Source organism: Dreissena polymorpha, chromosome 6, assembly GCF_020536995.1.
Source record: "Dreissena polymorpha isolate Duluth1 chromosome 6, UMN_Dpol_1.0, whole genome shotgun sequence".
NCBI lineage: Eukaryota > Metazoa > Mollusca > Bivalvia > Myida > Dreissenidae > Dreissena > Dreissena polymorpha.
This window is the reverse complement of record NC_068360.1, coordinates 111,841,137-111,868,785: the sequence shown is the minus strand read 5'-3', so window position 1 is coordinate 111,868,785 and position 27,649 is coordinate 111,841,137. Positions and strand designations below refer to the sequence as shown.

At 33.0% G+C, this 27,649-nt stretch overlaps 1 protein-coding gene across 7 annotated transcripts in view; it reads left to right on the top strand.

Annotated features, from left to right (window-relative positions):
- Positions 1-27,649, top strand: part of LOC127834096 (uncharacterized) — a 60,537-nt gene that overhangs the window by 6,247 nt on the left and 26,641 nt on the right. For 4 of the 7 annotated variants that reach the window (XR_008027807.1, XM_052359704.1, XM_052359702.1 and 1 more), the window contains exons 2-15: positions 1,584-2,325; positions 6,194-6,306; positions 6,763-6,903; positions 7,406-7,447; positions 7,715-7,783; positions 9,002-9,070; positions 10,174-10,297; positions 11,840-11,914; positions 18,467-18,884; positions 18,971-19,152; positions 19,337-20,086; positions 21,578-21,731; positions 23,838-24,019; positions 26,094-26,256. Coding sequence is in view for 6 of the 7 variants with exons in the window: in XM_052359704.1 (XP_052215664.1) it covers positions 1,584-2,325; positions 6,194-6,306; positions 6,763-6,903; positions 7,406-7,447; positions 7,715-7,783; positions 9,002-9,070; positions 10,174-10,297; positions 11,840-11,914; positions 18,467-18,884; positions 18,971-19,152; positions 19,337-20,086; positions 21,578-21,731; positions 23,838-24,019; positions 26,094-26,256 (3,224 nt within the window). In the remaining variant the exon portion in view is untranslated. The remainder of the gene's footprint in view (positions 1-1,583; positions 2,326-6,193; positions 6,307-6,762; positions 6,904-7,405; positions 7,448-7,714; positions 7,784-9,001; positions 9,071-10,173; positions 10,298-11,839; positions 11,915-18,466; positions 18,885-18,970; positions 19,153-19,336; positions 20,087-21,577; positions 21,732-23,837; positions 24,020-26,093; positions 26,257-27,649) is intronic. The other 3 variants (XM_052359700.1, XM_052359701.1, XM_052359703.1) reach the window with 3 other exon arrangements.

Below are 27,649 nucleotides of genomic sequence, written 5' to 3'. Positions count from 1 at the left end.
ATTGAATAAACAAGCACAAAATCAAATCCGTTTAACATAACAATTCAGTTGGACGTATTTTTATTCTGAACAACATTCAATATAGACTTCTTAATTAAAAGAGCTTCATTCACCAAAATAGCTAGCTTAATAACTTCTTCTTTAGAATATGTTTTCATTCGGCTCAGAAATTTATATACTGATGGTCGCCTGAAATAATAAGTTTTTATGTATTTTTTTCTGACATCGCTATAACAAGGGCATATTAACATAAATGGTATTCGTCTTCAATGTCACGTGAGTTACAAGTACAAATTCTATCTTCCCAAGCTATGCGATTATTACTAACTAACATGTATTACTATTTTCTATTCTTGAAATGTTAATTGAGAAAATTCAAATGTAAGTGTTCGAAGATCGTGTGTTATTGCTATTCTTAAATATGAACACATGTAGCATCTAAAGACACATAGTTGTTGTTGTCCGCAATTAAGTTTAAATAAGTATTGTAATTATCCGAAATATAGCTGGACAAAACAATAAATATTGTGGGCTGTATGAAAATCGATCATTATAAAATAAACAACTACGAAATTATTTATCCGGTATGAATATTAAAGCGAGTATGCACGATTTGTATATATGTTAAATTGCAACATATTGATAAAAATATGTTACAATAACACAAAATAGGCAGGAAAAATTATACATTGAAGACTAATTTCATAAAATGCAACAGAGACAAATTAGCGCCCGAGCCGATTGTGACGAAGATCTTTCGTACATATTTTCCTACAATAACCGAAGCATTTGTCTTTTTATTAGGATCAGAGTTAGTGTTCGTGTGTCGTATGAATAGATATCGTTGCAGGAAATTAAAATGATCCGTAAAACTAAATTAAGATTCACATTGTACATGCATGATATACAGGCGAATTCGACTATACAGACATTTTCGATTTCAGAATTAAATATCTGGCTTATTTCACATTTTTCGACACATGTTCTTCTTAAATTTTATTTTAATTTATATTGAAATATATGTATCATAAGCTTTTTACACGTTTTAAATAAATTCATAAATATTTGACAAATTCGTGCATACTCGCTAAAAATACAACATTACACTGTTTTGATTCCATGCACTACATAGCATTGATCAAATGAAATAAGGAATTATAGCCCTAACCCCAACTCAAACAGTATGTGCCGTCATAATTGAGGTTTGCCCCTGCCGACTTGTAGTGTCAGAGGCAGACTACTTCAGTATATCGTTTTAATTTTAAGTCAGATACCGTCACTATTTTTTCAGTTTCTGAGTCCTTGCAAAGTTACTATTTCAACACATTTCATATTTGATAAAAAGGAGTTTACTTTTAAGTGAGAATGTGCTTAAAGCGAATACATACGATTTTAAATATACGATTTTAGTGAATAAACATGTATTTAACTGAGTAAAAATTTTTGGCGCAACCAAATTAGTTTAAGACTCAACATGTGTGTAAAACATGCAAACACTTATGTGTATTAATGTACATTATAATGTGTAGCAATATTCTAAATGATAGTATTTTTTATTATAATGTATTCAATATTTCTTGCAGAAATTGCACAAATGTAACACTCGACCCAGCCGAAATGCATTCAACAGAAGTGCATGAACTGTTAATAAGGCTTCAAATCAATTTGGTTAAACTAAACAAGCTTCAGAGTTGCTGTGAGTCCCGAATCCATGATCTGACAACTTTGTACCAGGAACATGAACTAATGGTATGTGAAATACACAGAAACATAAACTCCAATTTGGACAAGATTGAAAAGAGCAGTTTGAAGAAAACACCTGAAGTTGAGCAAAGCATGGTGAAAATTCTTTATCAATCAATACATTCGTTCTTGGATGAACTCAAGGAAAGCACTTTGAATGAAGCAAAACAGACTATTTCAGATCATCAAGCTTCTCAAAAGACTTGTTCTGAAACCTGCAAAATATATTACACTGAACTGAAATTACTCCAGGAAGCCCTTCAGTACAGCAGTGATAAGAGCAATCTGAAATTCTGCCTAATAGCCACACATAAATGCAAAGAAAAACTATTATACCTAGATAACATTTTTGTTAAACTCCAGAATTCAGTATTAAAGCAGCCTATAATTGATATTGAGCAATACCTGTCCAAATTATCGGGTCTTTCGACGTTGGTACAAAGCAGCAACGAAGTAACATACCAGGTTAATACTGACATTGAGCAATTGTTATACAGCTTGTCAAAATTGGTGACGAATGTATTCAGTAATGTGTTCAGTGAAGATTGTAGATCTGAGCACAATGAATGTGACGAAACACATGTAAGTACAGTCGAAACGTAGATTTTTCTTAACATGCCTTTTCTTGCAGTGGACGGTCCCAGTGCTGTTTTGTTAGTCACAGCTCAATGCATGCGACTATAAACAACATAGTCAATGAGTATTATACCATCGCAAAAAAGATTGGTCGGTTAGACGGTTTGTCCACACTATGTCAATGGTTTGTCAGAATATATTATTGTAGTTCAGTGATTAACGTGCTATTGAAGTATGTGCCTATGAAGTAATTTATGACAGAAACATACATTGTCCTAAGCTTATGGAGCATATATCTTCCACATTTCGGAAGTAAATAAAGAGTCGTCATATGCCATCACCAAGAATTGTAGATATATATAAGGTCAGCCTTTTTTATTTCAGAAGCTTTAAATGTTGTATGCATGTGAGTCAAACTTCTTCCAAATTTCTCAAACGATTGAATTGAAACATAACCATGAAATGTACACACACTATTCGTGTTTCATTTATTTCTGAACTATAATCTGTTTAACTTAGTTATTGTTATTACTGCTATGCCTGCGCCTAGACGGTATGGTGATATTTCTAGACATATCTGCTTAAAGTGGGAACAAATATTCCTATAATATTAATAACAACGTTAATCATAACTTCTTTACAGATTTTCCTTTTGCAAAACACACATTTAATGTAGCACAACATGAGCGTTTTTATCGCTTTTTGTCCGTCGTGCCTCGTTCATCGTGCGACATGTCCCAATGATATTTAAGCTGATATTGAAATAAAAAGTGTCTTCTTGAGGTAGAAAAACTAGGTCATTAGGTTCAATATAGAAAAAATGCTTATCAACACTCTAGAAGTTTCATATATAGTTCAATCATTATGAAACTTGGTCAAATAATTTCTTCTAATGACATTTCAGTTTATTTTGTACATAGACGAAACAACATGATAGCTTTTTCCTTATCAAGCTTAAGTTAAACCTCGTTAACACCATATAAGTCACTTGTTTAATCCAATCTTAATTAAACTTGGTCAGAACTTATTTTCCTGAGGGGCTCGGTAAAGAACTACAATTAATCGAGAGGGACTGGTAATATTCCTGAAATGACTAAAGTGAAACCTGTTTCACAGTCTAAAAGTTACACGTGCATACCAATTTTTATGAAACTTTGTCAGAGTATTTATCTTAATGATATCTCTGCCGATATATGTGCATATATGTTTTGTGTTGCACATATTTTGAATTATTACAAGTCAGTCGTATTAATGTTATTTTGTCATATGGCCTAAACATATTGATGATCTGTCTTACACGAAGCGTTTTGTCACAATTATGTAGACTGAAACATATTTAACCTTATAGTTCAATATATTTCAAAGATGGAACAAACCTTTCCCACCTAATCGACTCGAGAGTTTATCATTACTTTCAACACAATCACACTATGATTACATGTATGTGTACAATATTCGAGACACGCTTCACGTGTTGACATTTTTTTGTTGTGTCTACTTTTTAGAAGCGCTTTTGAGTGTGATTAAGTCTGGTGTAAATGTAAAAGCTCTAAACATGTTTATACCCCTAATGGTTTTACTTGATTTTAACAAGTGACTTTCTTAGATAGTTTATACGCAAAGTATCTATTCTCGTACAAAAGTAGGGGATACAAAATATCTCGTGATGTAGTTTCGGGAGTTTCATTTTTATAAAATTATTTTCCTTGTATGTATATATCCATGTCTCATAAAGCACTTCTTGTTGTAAAGGGGCCTTTCCACGTTTTCGTCAATTGACAAAATTAAAAAATATTGTTTAAGATTAGCAAATTCTTGCTGTAGTTATGATATTTATGAGGAAACAGTAATACTGAACATTTACCATGCCCTAAACTATTCAGTATATGCATCTTTTGACGACTTTAACACCTGAAAATTATAAAGCGTTGCAACGCCAAACGATTTAATAATTTTGAGAGTTTTGTTGTTGTCGTTATATTTTGTGAAACTACGAGGATTGCTTATATAAAGTATAAAATACATGACAAATTGTGTGAGGACGGATAACCGAGTAGTTTAAGCAATATATTTTTACTCCATTTACTCCAGTGGTTCGAGCCCAGTTGAGGGTTACTTTCTTTTCTTTCTTTTATGCTTTTTAAGTTTTTAACTGGAGCTTTTTAGATATAATGTTTACATTTATCAATATAAAGCATTTATTGACAAACTTCAAAACATGCCAAAATCTTGGAAAAGGTCCGTTTAATATGACAAGATTCGTTTAATTAAGCATACTAAACACTGAGTATTATGGTGAACCAATTTGGAACAAATTCATTTCACCACAGAACGACATGATGCATGTTTCACTTGTCTACCAGCCCAACTTAAAGGTTCGAGTAACTCCTCAATGATCAAATTGACCATAATATGTTGTTTTTTTTTTATTGATTTTTTTATATTTATGAGTCTATATTGAAGATTTCTTCATTTAACGACATCCATTAGGACGTTACATTATGTGCGTAAAACCGTCCGTTCTACCTCAAAGATATTCGAACCTTGAGGTAGAACGGACGGTAACACTTAGCGGCGAAATGTCATTTCGGATTTAAAACAGCTCGTCCAGACTGTTATGGCTTAATTTATTAATTTAAATTTTTAATAGTTTTTCGATAACGGCTTAAATAAGGAAACTAAATGTTGCTTGTTTCACCTGTCTCATTAAGTGATGGTCAAGTTCACTTTCAAGTAAAATTTAGTCATCAACAGTTTGTGATTGATATAAGCAAAGTTTTAAGACAAATGTGGACTGTGCTCCTGATAGATAAATGTCTTGTTCATTTAAGTGTATCATATTGTTCTCGTTCTAGGTTTTTGCCTTCTGTCACATACAGTTCAATTAATCGCGGCATCAAGGTTTACTTTAAAAAGTAAAAAAGCCAAAAAGATCAATTTTTTATATGTACATGATTCATATGTCATATCAGTGAATGGTCTTTTAAAACGTTAGTTTCATTAATGTCTCTGTGATTAAAACTAGCCATGAAACAAGTGTTACATCTTAAGCTTACTTAAGCTATTTAAATTGCTGTATATCTAGCTTCCGTCGTTGTGCGTTGTCAGCGTTTAGCTCGCTTTCACTCTAGAGGACACATATTTTACCCTACAAAACTTGGTCACAAAGTTTAATGACATATCATACGGTTACTTTTTAATATGGGTTTCGTGCTTGTACAATCTTGATCCTGAGTTAAAATCATATACAATCGTTTTATGCAAGAATAATGTTCAAAAGACAACATGTATGACTTATTATTAATGAAACTTTACCGAGTTGAAATCTGAATACATGGCGTCTAAAACCTAAGTCACAAGGTCAAAACTTAGATAACACGATCATGATAAATCATGATCAATGAAATCATTTTTGGAGTTGTTAGTACAAACACAAAACTGATTTGCTTGTCTTTATTACCATTTGATATCAGTCTCTAGAATTAAACATTCTAGTGTGTAACCAAATATCCCTAAATTCAGGTAGTAGTATCGGGATCATGAAGACGATGTTTTAGATACTTAAAAATAATTACAATCAACGTAGTCAAATGCTTGCTTCTAATTGTCTATTGATTTAAGTTATATAACTTGGCTAAAGTAATAAGATAGCGTATAGTTGGTAAGAATGTATACATAATACACAATTTCATGAAAGAAATCTGTACTGAGAACACTTATATAACAATTTTCCAGACTTCAATACCAACAAGTTTTTGTTTTTGGTTTCGCACTAGATCAGTATATAATACATAGCCCTTATGTAAGACAAAACAAACTAATTATATATATTATATATACTCCTTCTGCTTTGAAATTGTTTTGTTGTTTTCAGCTGAAAACACAAGAGAGCACAATTAACAAATATTCATCACTTAAAAAGGAAAATGCTCAACTTAAAAAGGAAAATGCAAAACTTCGGAGCGACTTATCGTCGGAGTTATCACGGTTTGAACATATTTGAATAAAACAATACGAGATTCAAATATCAATTATCTGAGTAAATAATCCAAACATGTTCTTACCTTTTTTCAAATTTCAATATGTTCACTAACATGACTAGCGGGCATGGTTATTATAAAACATGGTGATATAGATGCATGTTTATGCAACATACCATTAAATAAATTAACGACTTAACGTATACATAAAGTGGAAAAAAGGTGTCACCTCAGTACATAATCATTTAATTAAAACTTATATAAGAAAGATATTTCAAATTGTCGGACCAGGAAATAAGTTTTCTATAATCTCCAATAATTCTCTATTATTTTTTTTATATAAAAAACATTGATTTAAACCAAAATTAAGTGTTCTATTTTGATTGCACGTGTTCTATTTTTATAGTAATGTAAAAGATAGATTTTTATAAATACAATTGATGGTTTTGCCGTTGATTTTCAGAACAATGAAAGAAAAATCACGAGAGGAAATTCTTGAAACTTCCAAAAAAAATGAAAGAGTACTTACACAATTATACGATGATGTGCTGGAACAATTGACGGAAAAGGAAAAGGAGATACGTAAACTTACGCAAGAGTTTAAGTATGATTTCATGATTTCCTCACATACCTGCATTACATTATACATTTCATTCATACAAAGTGTTGATATCGAATGTACTCCTTTGAGTTGAGTATAGGATCTGGCATGAGTGGTCGTTTAGTATTGAATTTATTAAACGAGCCATCTGAATAAAGATAAACACGAGGCTTGCTGAGTTTTTATCTTTATTTAGATGACGAGTTTAATAAATTCAATACAAAATTACCACGAATGTAAGATTCTATTTATAACATGACCTACAAATTTTCTTTTTTATGCTCTTTTCACCGTTTATTCACATTGTAAAAGAGTTTAACTGAAGAAATTTGCTGGAATAATGACGTCATTTCGTCACAAAAATGACGTCATTTCACAGTTATATAACTAGTGTAATAACACCCGTGTAATAAACAAAATTGAGCATTACGTTATTTCACTCCTGGCGCGTAGGTCATGTTATAATTGTATTTACTTAATATCTCTGGGTGTTTTATGTTTTCAGACAAAGCTTTGATCCCGATGACAAAAAACGACTACAAGAACAGTAAGACGAAATCAGTTAAATATTTGAACGTTAAACGACCCAATATATGGTCCAATAATTCCACACTTTTACATGCATAATAAATATGTATCCGTATAGTATTTTACAAAAAGTCCATGCACAATTATAAACTAGATCTATTCAGTGTTCAACAAAACTAAATGTCAACGAAACAAGTTAATATATTCATCAGTATGCAAACAAGACATTTCTGTAAACTATATTTAATTGTTTAACACGTGGATTTATTAAATGCGTTTGTTTCAGGTTAGCAAGAAAACAAGATCAAATTGTACACCTTCGGAATCAGGAACGTGTCATGAAAAAGCAGATAGGGTAAAGTCTATTATACACAATGTTAACATGTGTCTACTTATTGTTTAATACACCACCACCAACAACAACAATTCAACAACAAGAGTAAAAATAAAATCAAGCAATCTCAGTATTTTGGGATTACCCATACTTTTCCCGGCGACTGAGATATGATTCTATTAAAAAACGCAACCGCCAAGACAGAGCAATTTTTCTTATTTGCTATAGAATAACGATTTGAAAACTATTAAATTCACATTTTAAACACAATCATTATTGAAAAATGACTGATCAAAACAGATTATATCCTTGAGGTCTTATGTAGGCGCCATAGGGCAACTGATCCGCTGTTTCATATCATAAACTTAGTGTGAATATTTGTCTTACCTAGGCTTGACATTTGTTCACTGAATTTTTAATTTTTTGTGGCATCAAATTTTGGCACGTATATAACTTAACATTTCGAAAACGGTCACGCCTCATAAAGTGATGTCGGGCAATATTGGTCCTTATGAATATAACTCAAATATTGTTACAATCCTAGTTAGAATGATCATGGTACAACGTGAAACTATGTTAAAGGTCAAATACAATAATCAACTTCTGAACGTTGTCAAGAACGTAACCTATAGGCCAGGACCTATTTTTAATCAATCTATCAGAATCACTCCTAGGTTCCATATGAATGTCACGCTTCATTTCAACATTGTTTTGAGAAGCACTTTGTCCTAACTTTGTGTTTTGATTAACTAAGCGGGATTGACATGAAACTTATAGAAGTGTAACATTGATAAAAAATGTGTCGATCAATACAAGGTCAAGCAATCCAGTGCCAAAGTTAAAACATATTATTAAGTATCAATATGATTTGCAAATACGTCAGCAAAAGTGTCAGGCATTTTGAGACTTCTGTTCAAGATGACAACCGGAATAATTATGTCAATAAATAATGTAATAATAAAATTATGCATGAGAAATCAACATACAATACTTTCCATAAAATACACAATTGCATGGATATTCGTTTTGACACTTTAGAAATTATTAAAATCATCATGAAATGAGATTTCAGTTGACATTGAATTGTGAATTCAACCAAAAAACCGATTGTTTTAAATAACAAAACGGCAAAGTGTCTTCAGAGCTTATTTCGTGGTATTTATAAAGATTTTTAGAGCATTTTTTGTTGTTGATACTCTTGAATACTATCTAATTTCTCTGAAATTGTGTTACTTTTAGTACTTTAGAAGAGATTGTTAAGATTCTGGAACATAGTTCAACTTCAACGGATGAGTGCACTAATCAAAGGTTTGAAAAACTCTTTGTTTTATTATTAGTTGATTCTTAATATTATTAAGACATGGATTGGACTCCGATTAAACACTTCAGGAAAGTATAATTGTATGAAATAAGATAACAAATGTTGCCCGTGTATTTCAATCATTGTATTACCTGATGTGTTATTTTTTACCAGAAAGAGAGCCGTCTAGTTATCACATCGTCCCTCTTTCTCTCTGATAGACTGTCCAAATTATTGAAGAAGTCAAATGCACCAAAATATAATTAAAGGAGGATTTAAGGGATTGAAGGATCATAACTATTACTCATAACTTTCACTTATGTATTCAAAGAGCTTGTGTCATACAATAAAAACGCTTAAATTAAGGTGTTGAAAAATTTGATTGTGGCATAGAAGACGACGAACAGTTAACAGAAGTTATATAATAACAACTATTTCTATAATATTTAGAGTTATTTTCCTTTGCGGATTTATCTTGTGCGGAGCATAAATGCATATTCTAGTTTTGCAATGGGAAGAATGACTCATAAATGGTTGAATGGATAAAAAATCAAATAGTATGTATTTAAGAGAAAAAGCAGACCAAAATGACCAAAATAAATCTCTCTATTTAAAAATGCCTTAAGGTATTGCTCTTTGTTGTTTTTTTTTCGCAATCTATATGTCCATTAAATAAAATTCCATAGATATACAGAGATAACTGCAAGGCAGTGCACGCCGAAGCTATCTCTCTCATTCTTGTTGTAATTAAACGTTATATTTGAAAATTGTGACATTGAAAAATACAAGCTGCTTTACTCCTTTTTAAATGGTAAAGGGTAAGTGTTCTGATTGTATTTCTTTGTTTTGCAATAATAAGAAATACTGACAGGAGGTGCAGGGAAGAAATAGAAAAAAGATGTCTTTAGAATTTCAGATTTGTTGATCTTTGTTGTGTTTCACATAAACTAAACAAAACGTGTTTGTGCTTTCCTCCAGTAAATGTGAACGTCAAACATTAAGGTCGCAAAAAATGCATTCATTTGCATTTTGCTCTATCATTAAAAGCATCTGTTGTAGTTATGATGTCTTTATGTTAATAACACAAACTTGTATTATGCATATTACATAGCGAACCAGAGAAATTGGAAAAGCTTCTTGAAAATGAAGTTGAATTGAAAGTGGAATTAAGTCTTATTCTGGAGCGGAAGGAATCTGACGAAAGATTGTACTATTCTAATGTCAGTACTATGACGGTATGTATTTTAATAGTTCAAAATAAAGAATGTCCATGTTTTTATACTGTTCAATTTTAGACGATTATTTTTTCGTTAGATTTAAAAATACAATTTGATGAACATGCACACCTCCTCGTCAATACACTTTTCAAGTGGTTGTTGTTTTATAGAAATATTATCTCCGTCGATGGTGCAGCCTTTATTGACACGACTCTGAGTTCAATTAAATAAAAACTGGCTTATAACTTCATAAGATTGTCAGATCACAATCACTGTCCATGTTCAACACCCATGCTGCTAGGTAAACGGTTCATGTTACCAACGTTTGTACAAATTCCTTTTATGAATTAAATGATTGTATATTTTTGTGTCTTTATTGTCTTGACGTGATTTTGAAAACGTGTTGACATATATGACTATATTGTCAAGGTCATGCATAAACATGCTTCTTACTCAAAGGTCAAGGTCAACCTCTGCTCTTCAAGTGTGTATGCATTTCTTGTATAAGATCATATATTTGTAGGATAACTTATTTAAGAACGCTATGTAATATGATAACATAGAAATATACAAATGTGTGCAGCAAAAAGCTTCATCTTGCATAATGGGATTTATTGGTACAATTTCTCATCATATCTTAACTACGTATGTTGCCCATCAATTATATCATTATATTTAAGTTCAGGGTCACAATAAAGTTATACTAATGATATGTAACAACGGTTACAATGGTACCAATATGTTTGATAATCATCATCACACTACATCATCATTGTAATTTTAAAATTAACTTTGAACGTATTAAACTTATGTGTTTTTTTTATGACCATGGCTACTCAAAACCTGCTTAATTTACTATTTCAAACAGTTTTTACACGTCAGTATGTTAAACTCTCACAAAATCATTAAACAAACGATTGTGTTAGCAATATTTTAAATCAATTTGACAAGTTGAGAGTTAAGATAGAACTCGTTTATTTCGTTACTCATAATTCTAGACATAAGTTGCAACATATTTATAAATATGTTCAAGCAAATCATTCTTGACTTGATCGTGGATGTATGTTGGAACAAGTATCTAACGATCTATTGTATATATATTTTGCTTTTAAAATACAAAAGTAGCACAACTATACCGTTAGTTATTCATATTTCAAAATTATATGTTAGAACAAGCATATATCTAAAAGAAACGGTAAGTTTTATAAACTAATATTGTATTGTATTACCTTTCCTATTTAACGTTACGGACAAAACGTATCATAATGAAACTGTATTTTGATAAGTTTGAAGCATACTTTAAATTGTCATATTTCTAGCTGTGCAGACACATGATTGAATTACTGTAACAATTAAGTGATAATCAGGTGATAACTGTTTTGTCCATGTCATCTTACGAAATATATAACTTCAACTTGAAACAATATTTAAATTTGCTCTTACAAAGATTATATATCAGAAATAATTTAGATAATGCAGGAAATTCAAGTATTTTATTGACATGTTTATGCTGATTAATATTGTGTAATAAGCAACACTTACAATATGTTCTATGCACAGGATTTCTCATCTCTGGGCACATCGGATGATGCAGTAAATGAAGATGATCAACATTCAAAAGGATACACAACAATGGTAAGATTATTACGTTAAGATAAGTACATAAGTTTATGTCAGAAGGATTTTCAGGGGCATTTACTCGTTCAAAGTCGATTGTTTATAGATAGGGAGAAACATGTATACATATTTATATTTATTTATCCCATCTTCACCGCGACATTGACGGTATAACACCCCATGGAATATACTAGCCTCTTTCCACATTGTTGAATAAACCTGTCGCTTGCACGGACTATTTATTATTCTACCACTGAATGATTTTTCATTAAAAAATCTATAGAGTCGAGAAAACTTTAAAATTATGCGACCTTTAACCTTTAGATCTTATCAATGGACATACTTTTTCGCCATCCGTATAATGAATCAGCTGATTGACGGCGTAATAAAATGACTTATTGCGTCGTTTTCCAATAAAATGTGATGCCATATTTTGGTGTACACGAAAGTAGTATGCGATGTCTGGGAATAAAACATTGAAAACACGCATTTTTTTCGTGTTAATGTATCCTTGATGTAATTATGAAAAAGTGCATGTTCTTTGGACTACTTACCTCGGATGGAACCGATGAGACGAAGGATTAAGTTCTACATAATGATCAACTGGCATCCGAATACATACGTCTAACACTGTTTTGACACACATTGGGCCGGGATACAGCTTTATTTAATTCAAAACACGTCAATTCAAACGGGACCGGTTGATTTGATCGTGACTCGGACGATTTTGGTCGTAAGTCGGACGTACTGATAAAGAGTTGGACAGTGTAAATTATCACTAATTTTGAAGGAATCAGTGTATGTTAGGGATAAATAGACTAGTATCAGTCGGTGAAACACTATATCGTCCTTCGTCATGTAGATCGAAAGGGATGAACCTCCAGCTTGTTACAAGCTTGAGATCAAACAATTTTGATCGAGACCGACGACATTGTCTGTATGCTGTAATTTAACTCTGAGTTACCTTGTGTCTGATAAGGACCAACAGGCCGCATAAAGTACAATTGAAAAAAATGGGGGTCTAACATCCAAAATAGTAAGTTAAACTAATGAACAAATTCTTTTTAGGTTGTAGCGTAATTGTGTATCGTTCGTGGAAAAGACACAGTAACCAACAAAGTTCATTTCTGATTTCTTTGCGTTTTATTTCTGCTTATTAACACAACACTACGTTTCCAAAATGTTTGTCAAATACAAGATACATGCGAAGCCCGCAATGGGCCCATCCCGCGAAAGCCAGCAATAATGCGACTTGTATGTTCGGCCGTTTAAGTAAGACTGTCCATAAATATAGATATAAACAATGAAAGCTTTGATAATTGTTTTGTGTACAATTCTGATTGGCTGTGTAACGTCACGTGTCTACATGTACAATTCTGATTGGCCGTTTGTTAAGTCACGTGTCTGCAACCTAAATATACGTATGCAACGGACACCTAACGAATACATACGGAAATGACCGAAGATTGGTACATACGGTAAGCAAATATTCGTGTCCGGTAATTATAACCCGAGGCTAATGATTTGTTGATCCAGATGGCTGCCTATTTAAGATTGTATGAAATGTGGTACAAATTTCGATCATTATATAAATCCAACAATGTCCCAAATGTGTGTTTTGTGTGCGTTATGTTACACAACTTTCCCCCTTAATTTGATTTTTTTATATTTTATGATTTAAAAAAATCTTTTAAAATTTTACTATTGAATTACTAATTAAATAACAAAAACTACATTCATATAAACACACTCAAATGATGGAAAATATGCGGATAACAATATAATTTCCTTGACAAGCATCTCTGCTGAAATAAATAACATTAGTAATTGATATACAATTTAAATGTCAATCGAAATGATGTGTAGAACATCATATGTTGATCGTTGGCCATCTGTACATCTGGTGTCGTCCATGTTGTCTTGAAGTTGTAGCTCGCGGCGAATACGATGTTTCATTGAAGTCATTGCCGCCGTCATGAAGATAAGCCGATTGTGGAATCGCCCGTGGCAATTGGAATGCGTTTGTTGATTCAGCTCTGCTTTCCGATGTTTAACTTGCGTCGTCGATTGTCGTTTCCGTTGTATTTATCGTTGTTGTTGTTTTCGTTGTCGTTTGTACTTTTGTCGATGGCCCCAGCGTCTTCATTTCTCTCGGGACATTAAGATCTTCTATTGGCCATAATGCTCACGAGGTATTAACTATAGCAGTGTTCTCCTTGATGTCTTAGGCCTCGGAAGTATCATTCCAAATGCGTTATCTACGCACGTCAAACAGTTGAACGGCTGCATCTATTCTATAGTGTTTAACGTCACAAGTATTGTGTCCAGTGTTGCGTCACTTGTTGTCCTTCGAAATCTTCTGGCGTTGGTCTTCTTTTAGCGATAGAACCAGGTATTCACTTTGAGAGTAAACGCCGTGATGTTCCATTCTTATTATGTTGTTTGTTTCTTCTATTCGTTGTGGATGTCGTTGTCTCGCGAAGTCGCTCTTCTTCGGCGTTGTCTTCAAATCTCGATATTTTTATCTGCGTCGTGGTGATACAAGTATCAGTTGTTCAAAATCATGGCAAACATTTATAAATATCCCCTTAGTTATTGTTAAATATCGTCATGACAACTTACTGTGATATCTTATTCAAAAAAATAAATTCTTTACAACGGAAAAATATTAGTCAATTCCTCAAAACATACTTCGGATAAGTACTTGACAGTTTGACATCTGACAAGCCATTTACTTAATATGACTTGTGTACCGCCTTAGGCATAATCATTTTACGCACGTGCAGCCGGTAAATTTTTGACAGGCGCGCGCCACTTTATTGACCTAGAGTAATGGGTAATGATAGACGTACCTGTTCATATCATGGTTTCATAAACCTCGTCTTTATCACTATAGTTTTGCCGTTGGGCATAGATTTATTGACATGTTTAACCTGTGCACTTGTAAAAATGCGCAAATATGACAAGGCAGACTTTTATATATATGCATTCATAATATAAGAACACGTATCGGTATACTTAAAAATTCAGGTCTTTGCTCCTAATCGAACTACTCAAATAATTCTTATGCGACATCGCATCTTCTGTCCATAGCGTAATTTGCTTCGATGGCACAGGGATAAATTCTCTTACTCATGAGGACGCTAAGGTTATCAGAACCTCGGGCTCGGTATGTCCGAACGCTGATCAGTCAGCCGTGCTCATAAAATATAATTGTAACCCTTAAACAATTATATTAGAAATTTAATGCGTACATATCGTTATATTTTCACTGCGCTATACGCGTCAGATCGCATTAAATTCTTACTTAAAATTACTCAAGACCTTCAATATTACCGATATCCTACATATATTTGCATCAACACAATGACGTATATACATATTTACATAATATTTTTGTTTGTGTGTCTGCCCTATTCATATTCGCAATCAACATTATTTTTCTTATTTCCTATTTTCTTTCTTTTACAATTCGGAAAACTATTTTTAAATTTTCCAATAATTTTATTTATTCGTCCTCTTTAATTTTCTTTATCATTCTAATAAACAAAACCCGCCTTATTTTCTTTATTAAAATAATAAACAAAACTGTCTTAAATAATCTAAATTCCTAAATTCTTAATTCTGCCAATGTAAAATACTAGGTAAATTCTTTGAATATATTTTATATTTGTTCCTTCTTCGAGTTTTTCTATTATATTAATAAATAAAATCATCCAAAAATTTTCTTAATTAAAATAATAAACAAAACTGTTTTAAATACTCTTATTTTTCCTCGTACATTTTAATTTAATGAAAATTTACAAACATTCCAACAATTTAAAATGTATTGGTAAGCAAAAAAAAACCATAAGTCCGTTCATAATCCTATATTCTAACAATACCAAAAATATATAAAAATTATTTAAATACTCTTTGTGTGTACACCTTTAATTTAATGATTTCCATAACTCATAAAAATAATGTAAAACTCAAATATCTCTTTTTATTCTCAATTCACCGCTATTTATAAAAATGTGCCGATAAATGCAAAATTGGCATGATTTTGATATTTGTAAAATTTGTTCGTACATAATTTATTATCAACACTATTATTTTTAACATCTAACTACATTAAATTCTTTAAACAATTCTTAAAAATTTCGTTGTCATGACGCCTTTTACTTTAATTTTCTACTTTATAAATTTTGAAATTCCCTCTCTAAGTTTGCCATAATTTTTTAAACAACTGACCTGAATTCATGTCGCGTTGTGATTGTGATGTTTTCATTTTTTCGGCACGTGATCGCAATTGTGCTCGTACTTCGGTCGTATCCATGGTACACGGCTCCATAAAATGTACTGTGTCACGTAATTACGTATTGTTCGTGGAAAACAAACAATAACAACTAAGTTCATTTCTGATTTCTTTGCGTTTTATTTCTGCTTATTAACACAACACAACGTTTCCAAAATGTTTGTCAAATACAAGATACATGCGAAGCCCGCAATGGGCCCATCCCGCGAAAGCCAGCAATAATGCGACTTGTATGTTCGGCCGTTTAAGTAAGACTGTCCATAAATATAGATATAAACAACGAAAGCTTTGATAATTGTTTTGTGTACAATTCTGATTGGCTGTGTAACGTCACGTGTCTACATGTACAATTCTGATTGGCCGTTTGTTAAGTCACGTGTCTGCAACCTAAATATACGTATGCAACGGACACCTAACGAATACATACGGAAATGACCGAAGATTGGTACATACGGTAAGCAAATATTCGTGTCCGGTAATTATAACCCGAGGCTAATGATTTGTTGATCCAGATGGCTGCCTATTTAAGATTGTATGAAATGTGGTACAAATTTCGATCATTATATAAATCCAACAATGCCCCAAATGTGTGTTTTGTGTGCGTTATGTTACAAGGTGATAAAGGTTATATTTGCGTACCACGTTGCATGAAGTCACTTTAAGCATGGTTACAAAGGTTTCCAAACGAAACATTTATTAACATCATTCAGTTTACTTATAGTCCAAAACGTTGTGGAACTATTACGGGGCTGCACAGGACAAGTTGCATTACTCTGTTTGGCATTTTGTCGGGATTATGGCCCTTTTTGACTTAGTAAATTTAAATATTTGGTTAAATTGTGTGTTTAGATCCACTTTACTTCTAAAGTATCAAGATTTTGTTTCAAACTTCAAATACTTTCATACTATCACAAGGGTACTGTACCTGGCTAGTTGAATTTTACCTTGACCTTTGAATGACCTTGACTCCCAAGGTCAAATTATTAAATTTTGCTAAAATTGCCATAACTTCTTTATTTATGATCAGATTTGATTCAAACTTTGACAAAACAACACTTACCTGACATACCACGATAGACTCATCCCAAACCATTCCACATGCCCAACCCCAGAATCCCCCCCCCATTTTGTCTTATTTTTTTAAGATCTTCTAATAAATGACCACACCCTCATAATACCCCCCTCTCACCCCTTGTGACACCCGTCCCCCCTACCCGCCTGAAAAAAATTGAAACATGGTTAAAAAAAAAACCAAATATTTATTTGTATCATTTTATTTTTAAAAGACCGTCCAACCATCCCACCCAAGAATCCCCCCCCAAAAAAAAAATTATTTGTATTTTTTCTTATTTTGGGAAAATAATGCAATAAATGACCACACCCCCACAATATAAACCCCTCTCAACCCCCACCAATCCCTCCTTTTTGATTGAAGTATTGAGATAAATACCTTCACCTTTAAAAAGATAAATAGATGAGCGATCTGCACCCGCTAAGCGGTGTTTTTGTTGTTATTATTATTTATTATTTATTATTATAATTAATGTCTTTATAAGTTAATTTGTTAGACAACGTCTTAGATGCGCGTTTGGTTTCGATTAAATATGGGCTAGCCATCAAACTACCAATCTTTGCACTGACCGTGCAATGCGGTGAACACAGTTTTGATTAATGTATTTTTATAACTTATGTTGGTTGAGTTGTGCATACGAACAATACTTGCTCTACTGATAGAGTTTCGTGAGTTTCATGTTTGCATTATTATTGTTTTTATCATAATTATTGTTACACCACTACTACATGTACTACTACTACTGCTACTACTACTACTACTACTACTACTACAACTACTACTACTACTACTACTACAACTAATAATAATAATTATTATAATAATAATAATAATAAAGATAATAATAAGCATGATGATGATGATGATGGTGATGATGATGATGATGATGATGATGATGATGATGATGATGATGATGATGATGATGATGATGATGATGATGATGATGATGATGATGATGATGATGATGATGATGATGAAGATCATGATGATGAACATACAATTATCAAAATTTGTAATTATTATTATAATTATAATAATAATTATTATTATAATTATTTTTAGTGGTATTATTATTATTATTATTATTGTTATTATTATTATCATTATTATTATTATTATAATTATTATTATTAGCTTTAGTATAAGTACTTTTATATAATTATAAGTATACATTATTAAATTGATAAAACGAATATTTTAGAAGAGTACACCTGGAAAGCCGTCGGCTAGCGAAGTAGGGTCCGATACAATTACACTGACGTGGGACAAACCTGCTTTGTTCAAGGAGGGAGATCATTTCCAGATATCATGCAGAGAAAACAAGGAGTCTAGATGGAGGATTTGCCATGATAGTGTTGAAATAAATAGATTTGAATTAACAAACGTAAAATCCGAATCACAGTTTATGTTTCGCATTCGGGCGGTATATACTGACTTCGAAAGTGATTACAGCAAAGAAAGTGATATAGTTACAACAAAGAAATCTCCAGCATCGCAACTTGTAGGGTTCTCTACTGCTCGTAGCGCTCCCGATGTATTACCTATCCAGTATGCATTACCTATGATAGAAGTCGAAGGAGCAAGAAATACAATCGGGAAAACAAGGAAATTTGAAATTGGTATGGTTAAACATAAACATTGATTTGTATTTATGTGTTGAGTAATGCGTATTGACATTTTTTGACGATTAACTTTTATTTTGCAGGGTCTCCAAGGAAAGGATATTGGGAGGAGAAGACAATTTTACTAATTGGTGAGACAGAAACTGGAAAAAGCACCCTTTTGGATGGAATGGCTAATTTCATACTTGGTGTTAATTGGAATGATGAGTTTAGATTTTCTATTGCCAACCTAGAAGATAAAAAAAGGCATAAATTTGTTTACCAGGTACGTTTACTATATTTATTTATTTATTGATTTATAAACGAATATCTTAACAATTTAATATCCGGTTAGCGGGTTTTCACACATGGTATGGGTAATATAAATGAAGTAATTATACGAATTAACGTAATGATAATGCGCGTTTTAAATTGCATGTAATAAAGGATGTAAAGTGTTCTTTAAACAGGCAGTTTCGCAAACGGAATGGATAACATGTTACACGATACACCCGCAAGATGGTGGAAGAATTCCTTACACTATTAACATAATTGATACGCCAGGATTTGGAGATACACGTGGGCCTCAACGGGATGAAGAAATTGTTGAACAAATCATAGAACTGTTCACCGTGGATCCACCAAAGGGAGTTTCGATTATTGACTCTGTATGTTTCTGTGTTAAAGCACAAGATGTTAGGTTGACTCCGAGGCAGAGCAATATATTCCAATGGATAATGTCGATGCTTGGAAAGGATATAAAAGCCAATATATGTTCGATGATTACGTTTGCAGATGGTCTTGATCCCCCGGTTAAAAATGCTTTGCAAATGTCTTATTTACCATTTGGTAAATTGTTCTCCTTCAACAATTCTGCTCTGTTTGCAAAAAATACAAAATCAGATTCACCCAGCTTGTCGCCGATCTTCTGGGACATGAGTTTACAAAGTTTTCGGATTTTTTTTAAACATTTAGAAACACTACCTTCAACAAGTTTGAAGTTGACCAGCGATGTTTTAAAAGAACGCCATGAATTGGAAGCTATTGGAAAAAATCTTCAGCCTCGGCTTGACGTTGGTCTCATGACGATCAATTCATTGAACGCACAGATCAAAAGTTTTAAAGAAAACACATCGATCATTGCTGCCAATAAAGAGACATCACATACATTGCTGATTCAAAAAAAATTGATAGACGAGTTAAAAGCAGATTTGAATAAAGTAATAAGAAACTGTCGATGAAATGATTGAAGCCTTTTATGCATCTAAAGGTGTCCAAACTCAATGATAAGATTAATCAATCAATTAAGATGAATTACTGATATATTTTCGTGTCCCATTAATCTTTGATATGGTCTTTATTTATAAAGATATTAATCAGAAATGTTTAATTGATCCAGCTTTAATTTCAGACATAATTAAAAAGGTAATGTCTTTGATATAAGACAAGGTTCAGGGCTGAATTTGATTTTTACATTAACTGATTTTCAGCTTGGCTGTTTTCCGAGAAAACCCGAGGTATTGTCATAGCCAGCTCGTCATCCGCCGTCAGCCGTCCGCTGTAGGCGTCGTGCTAAAACCTTAAATTGGCTCTACAATCAAAGTGCTTCCACCTACAACTTTGAAACTTCATATGTAGATGCACCTTGACGAGTTCTACATGCCACACCCATTTTTGGGTCACTAGGTCAAAGGTCAAGGTCACTGTGACCTCTAATATAAAACTTTAACATAGGCTCTAAAATCAAAGTGCTTCCACCTACAACTTTGAAACTTCATATGTAGATGCACCTTGATGAGTTCTACACGCCAAACCCATTTTATGGTCACTAGGTCAAAGGTCAAGGTCACTGTGACCTCTAATATAAAACTTTAACATAAACCTTTACATTCGCTCTAGAATCAAAGTGCTTCCACTTACAACTTTGAAACTTCATATATACATGCACCTTGATGAGTTCTACACGCCACACCCATTTTTGGGTCACTAGGTCAAAGGTCAAGGTCCCTGTGACCTCTAATATAAAACTTTAACATAGCCTCTACAATAAAAGTGCTTCCACCTACAACTTTTAAACTTCCTATGAACATTCACCTTCCTCATTTCTACACACCACACCCATTTTTTGCTTGACTGCTTTCGGAGAAAACCTGAGGTATTGTCATAGCCAGCTCGTCGTCTGCGGTCTGACGTCAGCCGTCAGCCGTAGGCACCGAGCTTAAACCTTAACATTGGCTCTAAAATCAAAGTGCTTCCACCTACAACTTTGAAACTTTATAAGTAGATGCACCTTGATGAGTTCTACACGCCACACCCAGTTTTGGGTCACTAGGTCAAGGTCACCCTGACCTCTAAAAAATAAAATAATTTTTTTTTGATAACCTTTTGCAGCCGAGCGTTGGCACCCGTTTTGGGGTGCTCTTGTTTTGTTTATTAAAATAAAGTTTGTCGTTTGGTATGTTTCTTAGTGAAATAAACAAAGCAAATGAATGAAATAACAGCACTGGACTGCTCATAGATGTAAGTGACACAATTCTAAAACTTAAGTAAACGCTTATGTACTTAATCAAGCACAGTCAAGCATCGAAGAGACAGCCAGTCTTCCTAAATTGTACTGTTGAGTTAATTTGTAATGTTATGTTTAATTAATTGATTCCAAGGTAACTTGGCTTGTAAATAATCATTTGTAAGATTTTCCCAATGTTTTTTAGACTTCAACATCCCCCAGGGGTGAGGTCGTTCAACCTGAGTGGGCAGAACAACGGTCGCGGGCCTCCAGGGGTCGCCAGGGGTCGCTGATGAAGAACAAGGGAGGCTACTCCATGACAGGCTTGTCTGAAGAGGTTCAGGATAATCTGGAGTCAGGTAGCAGACGTTGACCCACAAAAGTTATCAAAAGATCGACCTTGACTCACCAAAATTATCCAAAGATCCACCTGGACTCACCTAAATTATCCAAAGAACCTTGACTCACCAAAATTATCCAAAGATTGACCTTGACTCACTTAAATTATCCAAATATCAAGCTTGACTCACCAAAATTATCCAAAGATTGACCTTGACTCACTTAAATTATCCAAATATCAAGCTTGACTCACCAAAATTATCCAAAGATTGACCTTGACTCACTTAAATTATCCAAATATCAAGCTTGACTCACCAAATTATCCAAATATCAAGCTTGATTCACCAAAATTATCCAAATATCAAGCTTGACTCACCAAAATTATCCAAAGATTGACCTTGACTCACTTAAATTATCCAAATATCAAGCTTGACTCACCAAAATTATCCATATATCAAGCTTGACTCACCAAAATTATCCAAATATCAAGCTTGACTCACCAAATTATCTAAAGATTGACTCACAAAAATTAATCAACCTTGGTTCATGAATATTTTAAAATACAATTAACTACTAACTTGTATGACATTCAAATTAGTTTTTTAAACGGAATCTTATAAAAACAGATTGGACAACGTCTAGCTAAAATACCATTACAATATCCAGGGTGCAGGATCAACGGGGTTTTTATGGATTGACAGACGAGCTGGACAGAATGTAAACACACTGTTAAGAACTTTATTTTTGCTAATACATCAAGTTATTGAAATACATTTGCAAAAATCTTTAGTACATACAAGAAGATTTTTCTTGCAGTTTGTGCCACTATCTTAAGGTATAAGAATAAAATCTTGAACACGTCTGGAACCGTGACAAAACTTGTTGCATGCAGTATTCATGGATTTTTTTTTAAACAAAAACATAAGCTTATTAATTACAGTAATTCCGATGTATTTCACACTGCCATAAGCAGTAAAAAAATCTGTCTTTTATGCACTAGTTGAAGTTCTTAAGAAAAATTGTTTTAAAAAGATATTTGATAAAAAAATCACCACTTACCGCTGTGTTTTCATCCATTAACATTTAATTGGTAACCCAGCAACATCACATGATTGCGCACCCTGGTAAAGTAGTTTTGTTTTCATGTCTTGGAAAATAGATAGATTTTATTTTTGTAGGTAATTAGACATAAATTGGATCCCCACTAAGAAAACTTTCTTAGGATCATTGCACATAGACTCGAGGACTGTTTCTTTCAAAGAATGGACTCAGTATCATCTGTAGATTAAATTATTATTCTTAAAACATTAATTTTTGTTGATTTTGTGGTTGGTTGATCCCCAAATAAAAAAAAACAACACTCACAACAGTGTTTTTTTGCTAAGTTAAAAATCATGTCCATTTATAATTTGGCCCCATTCACAATGGAAAAAAATAATAATATTTTTCCCCAAAAAAAGTTTCCAAAATAAGATTAAGATTTCAACATTTTGTTCATCTCCCGTCCAGCCATATAAGTTCAGCCAATGTAAAAATAAAATTGAAAACACTTCTTTTCTGAATTTGAAGCATTTTATATTTTTAGCGAAACAGCAACAACACTAATTTTAGGCAAAATGCTGCAAATTTTCCCAATGCAAAGGGATCTGGCCCCATTCCGAAAATGATGAAAAAACAAAAACTGCAATTCAGTTACTAAGAAATGAATGATACTCATCATTATTTTCCCCAAAATTAAGAAATTCTTAAATGTATGTGTCTATGAAAAAAAAGTAATTTTTGTACAAACCTAGAAATTACGTAACTGCTAATTTTACAAAATATGGGCCCCATCTTTGATGTAATTAATATTGAATGCATTTATTGAACCCTTTTCCACTTACATACATAGTTTGAAGAATTTATAGTCCCTTAGAAATTTAAATTTAATTAAAGACCTTTCCTACTAAATTCAAGTTTGACAGGCTATATTTCCAACCCTAAGATTTTGATGAGCAGCAAACAGCATAAAACCTGAACAGACTGCAAGTTACTTCCAGGCGTTTCTGTTAGCCATTTCACTTTGCTTCTGAGTGGGAAAGGGTTAAACAAAACTTAAACCCTAAGTCGCTTTCTCCTATCTCCAGGTGTTGCGACCTTGAGTGTTTACCAGACCGGAACGAACCACATCTCGCTGGGGCAGCTGTCCCCGATATCTGATGGGGACATCACGTTCGAGTTCAGCATCATGGAGCACAACGGGGACTCGAGTCCCCTACGTGGGGAGGTCACCATCCCGTCCTTGCTGTCTCATGAAGTCGGATTGCCAGTGAGCGTTGTTTAGAGTCTAAAATTCAAATAAAAAAATGCTTGTAAATAAAAGCTTAGCAGGAACTTCTGAGAATTAAAATCTTGCTGACTTAAATCCACACACCTTGAAATGAAATACATGGCATAGTAAATTTAAGTATAAATAAGAAACATATTTTATCTATGCCAATTAGAATATATCTGGTGGTTACAAGATGGAAATCCGTCTTTTTTGCGCTTTAAAACTTAAAAATAATCGCGTTTGTCGAAATGGACGTATACGTCTAGATATCCTACTTTCGGTTTTAAAAGTGGTACTGTTTGAAAAATAATAATTACTTACTAGGCAATAGATTTAATTGTATCTATGCCAATTAGAATATTTCTGGTGGTAACAAGGTAGAAATCTGTCTTTTGCGCTTTAAAACTTAAAAATAATCCTGTTTGTCGAAATGAATGTATACTTATAGAAATCCTATTTTCAGTTGTAAAATAAAAAAATAAATGAATTACTTGCTAACTAGGCTATAGATTTAATGACAATTTTGCACACTTTCAAATTGCATCTATATGTATTGATTAACATGTATTTCATTTCAAGTTGTGTGGCTTTAATAAAAAGTAATTGTATTAAATAGTTTTTACTTTACTTTTTGACTAACTTAGAGTTAAGTTGGGGGAGGGAAAGCTGCAGAGTTCATCATCCTTATTTTTCGCACATGAAGGTATTTTTTTGAGATCTCAATATGTTTTCATCTTCCATCCATACAAGTTCAATCTTAGTGAATATAATACTGAAAACACTTGTATTCTAAATTTTGAAGCATTTTTTAGCAAAACAACAACATTAATATCCAAATTTTGGTCAAAACACAGCGAATTTTCCCGTTCCAAAGGGACCTTGGCCTATTCCCAAAATGGTGGAAAAAAATTACTGATGAGACTCGAGTCCCCTACGAGGGAAGGTCCCATCACTGCTGTCACATAAAGTGAGATTGCCAGTGAGAGTCTATCAGAGTTTAAAACCCAATTAAACAATTACAAAAAATCTTGCTAATTAAACGAAATTAATAAAAACAGTTCAAAATAATAATTTGGTAATCTACGGTATGGACGTTTCTTACGCTCAGTTCCTTCCACTTTGAAGGGGATGTGCTTAAATTTTCACAGCTTGTCAAAAGCACTGTAAAGGAATGAAATTGTTGCTGCTACAAATGATGTAGAATCATTTCTGTGTTGTCATTTTACAAATATTGTGTGTAATTTAAAATCATTCAGCATTAAAATTTAAATCCCATGCTTTCCGCATGGAAGAACGAAATGCTCTACATTAATTCTTATTTTTGCATGCTTAAGAAATGCCCATGGACTGTTAATCTGTTGATAGAAAATAACAAAATTGTCAGAAAAGTATAGTGCTATGCAACCCATGCTCCTTATCATAATGACACTTTTTCTTTTGAATGCTTAGTTAAGCTTTCCAATGATCCGGATTATTGGATTGTGCAATAGTAAAATGGCGGCCATTTTCAGTCCGATTTGGTAGTTCTATTTCCTTGAAATATTTTTTCTCTCCATTTTTACATTTTAAAAACAGCCTGCCTGTTAAACATTGGGGTGCGCTGTACCTGGGAAAATACGGTATTTGTTGGACATTAATTTTCATTGATTTTGTTGTTTAACCAATCCACACATTTTACACAAACACATTGGAAAATGACCAACACAAGTTCCTGAACTATTTTTTCCAATATCAGAAATTAATAAATTTATGTGTCCACAAACTGATCATTTAAACACACATAAATAGGTATGCAGACTAATAACAACTATTTTCCAGTATTTACTGGTACTCCTTTTGAACACAGGTGTGGCCAATTCACTGAAACACTATCAATATGTCATAAAACAATATTTTTTATCACTTTGACCCCAAGTAAATTCTCTTATGCACATATATTATATCAAAATTTTGTTTTTGTGGTTAAGTGATATTGTTGTTTTTTTGTTTTATGACATATTGATAGTGTTTCAGTGATTTGGCCACACGCCCAACACCTGTGCTTTTGATAATTTTCCTACTTGTGTTTCAGAATTTCTCGCTAGTCCCGGACCCCCTGGGGATCACCCGTATCACAGACATAAGCCCTACAGATGTGACACACGTGAAAAACTTTGCCCTACTTGAGCTTACCTCCATGTACGACACGTACAACATTTCGTATACTAGACGGCGATCAAAAAAGAGATACAAAGGTAAATTTCTCAAAAAAAGAAAAACAAAGGTAAAGGGCTCAACAAAGAAATACAAAGGTAAATTGCTTGAACAAAGAATTACAAAGGTATGTTGATTACAAAGGTACAAAGGCACTAGAGAGCGCTAATAAAAGCAAAATAAACGGTAAAGTTTATTTCATATACTAGGTGGCGCTCAAAAAAGAGATACAAAGGTAAATTGCTCAAAAGAAGAATTACAAAGGTATGTTGATTTCATATACTCATAAGCGCTAATGAAAGCAATACAAAAGATGAAGTTTATTTCATATACAAGACGGCATTCAATAAAGAGATACAAAGGAAAAATGCTCAAAAAGAAATACAAAGGTAATTTTGAGTTCAGATACTAGACAGCGCTAATAACAGAACTACAAAAGGTAAAGTTTATTTTATATACAGGACAGTGCTCAAAAAAGAGATACATTAAAGGTTAATTGCTCAAAAAGAGAATTATAAAGGTATTTTGATTGCATATACTTGACAGCGCTAATGAAAGCAATACAAAAGATGAAGTTTATTTCATAGACTTGACGGCGATAAATGTAAGTGCTCAAAGTAGAAATATGAGTGCGAAATTGACCTCCATGAAAGATACCCACATTTCCTTTACTGCACAGAGCTCAAAAAAGAGATGCAAAATGTAAAGTATGCCCTCCATTAATGACACACACACATATCTCATATAGTAGAAGGTGCTGAAAAAGGACACAAGATGAGTGTTGTCAACTAAATGATCTTAATTCCATGTTTCCTCTCAGAACCTTGTTTTGAAAAAGCTGGGCGAAATGCATAAAGTGTTGTCCCAAATTAGACTGTGTAGTCTGCACAGGATAACACTTTCTGCATAGACTGGGTTTTTGTTTAAATGAAAAAATCCATAAAAGCCGAAAGTGCCGTCAGGCTGATCTGGGACAACATGTTATACATGTGCATTAAGCTCAGATTTCCTAAGACAAGGCTCAATTTGTTAAAGGGATCTTTTCACGCTTTGGTAAATTGACAAAATTGAAAAAAGTTGTTTCAGATTCGTAAGTTTTCGTTTTAGTTATGATATTTGTGAGGAAACAGTAATACTGAACATTAACCATGCTCTAATATAGCCATTATATGCATCTTTTGACGATTTTAAAACCTAAAAATTATAAAGCGTTGCAACGCGAAACGATTGAATAATTTGGAGAGTTCTGTTTTTGTCGTTAAATTTTGTGAAACTACGAAGATTGCTTATATAACGTATAAAATACGTCCAGAATGTGTACTCGGCGGAATAGCTCAGTTGGCTAAAGCGTTTTTACTTCAGGACTCTGGCAAGACTCCAGGGGTCACTGGTTCGAAACCTGCTCCGGGCAATGTTCTTTTCCTTTTTTTAATT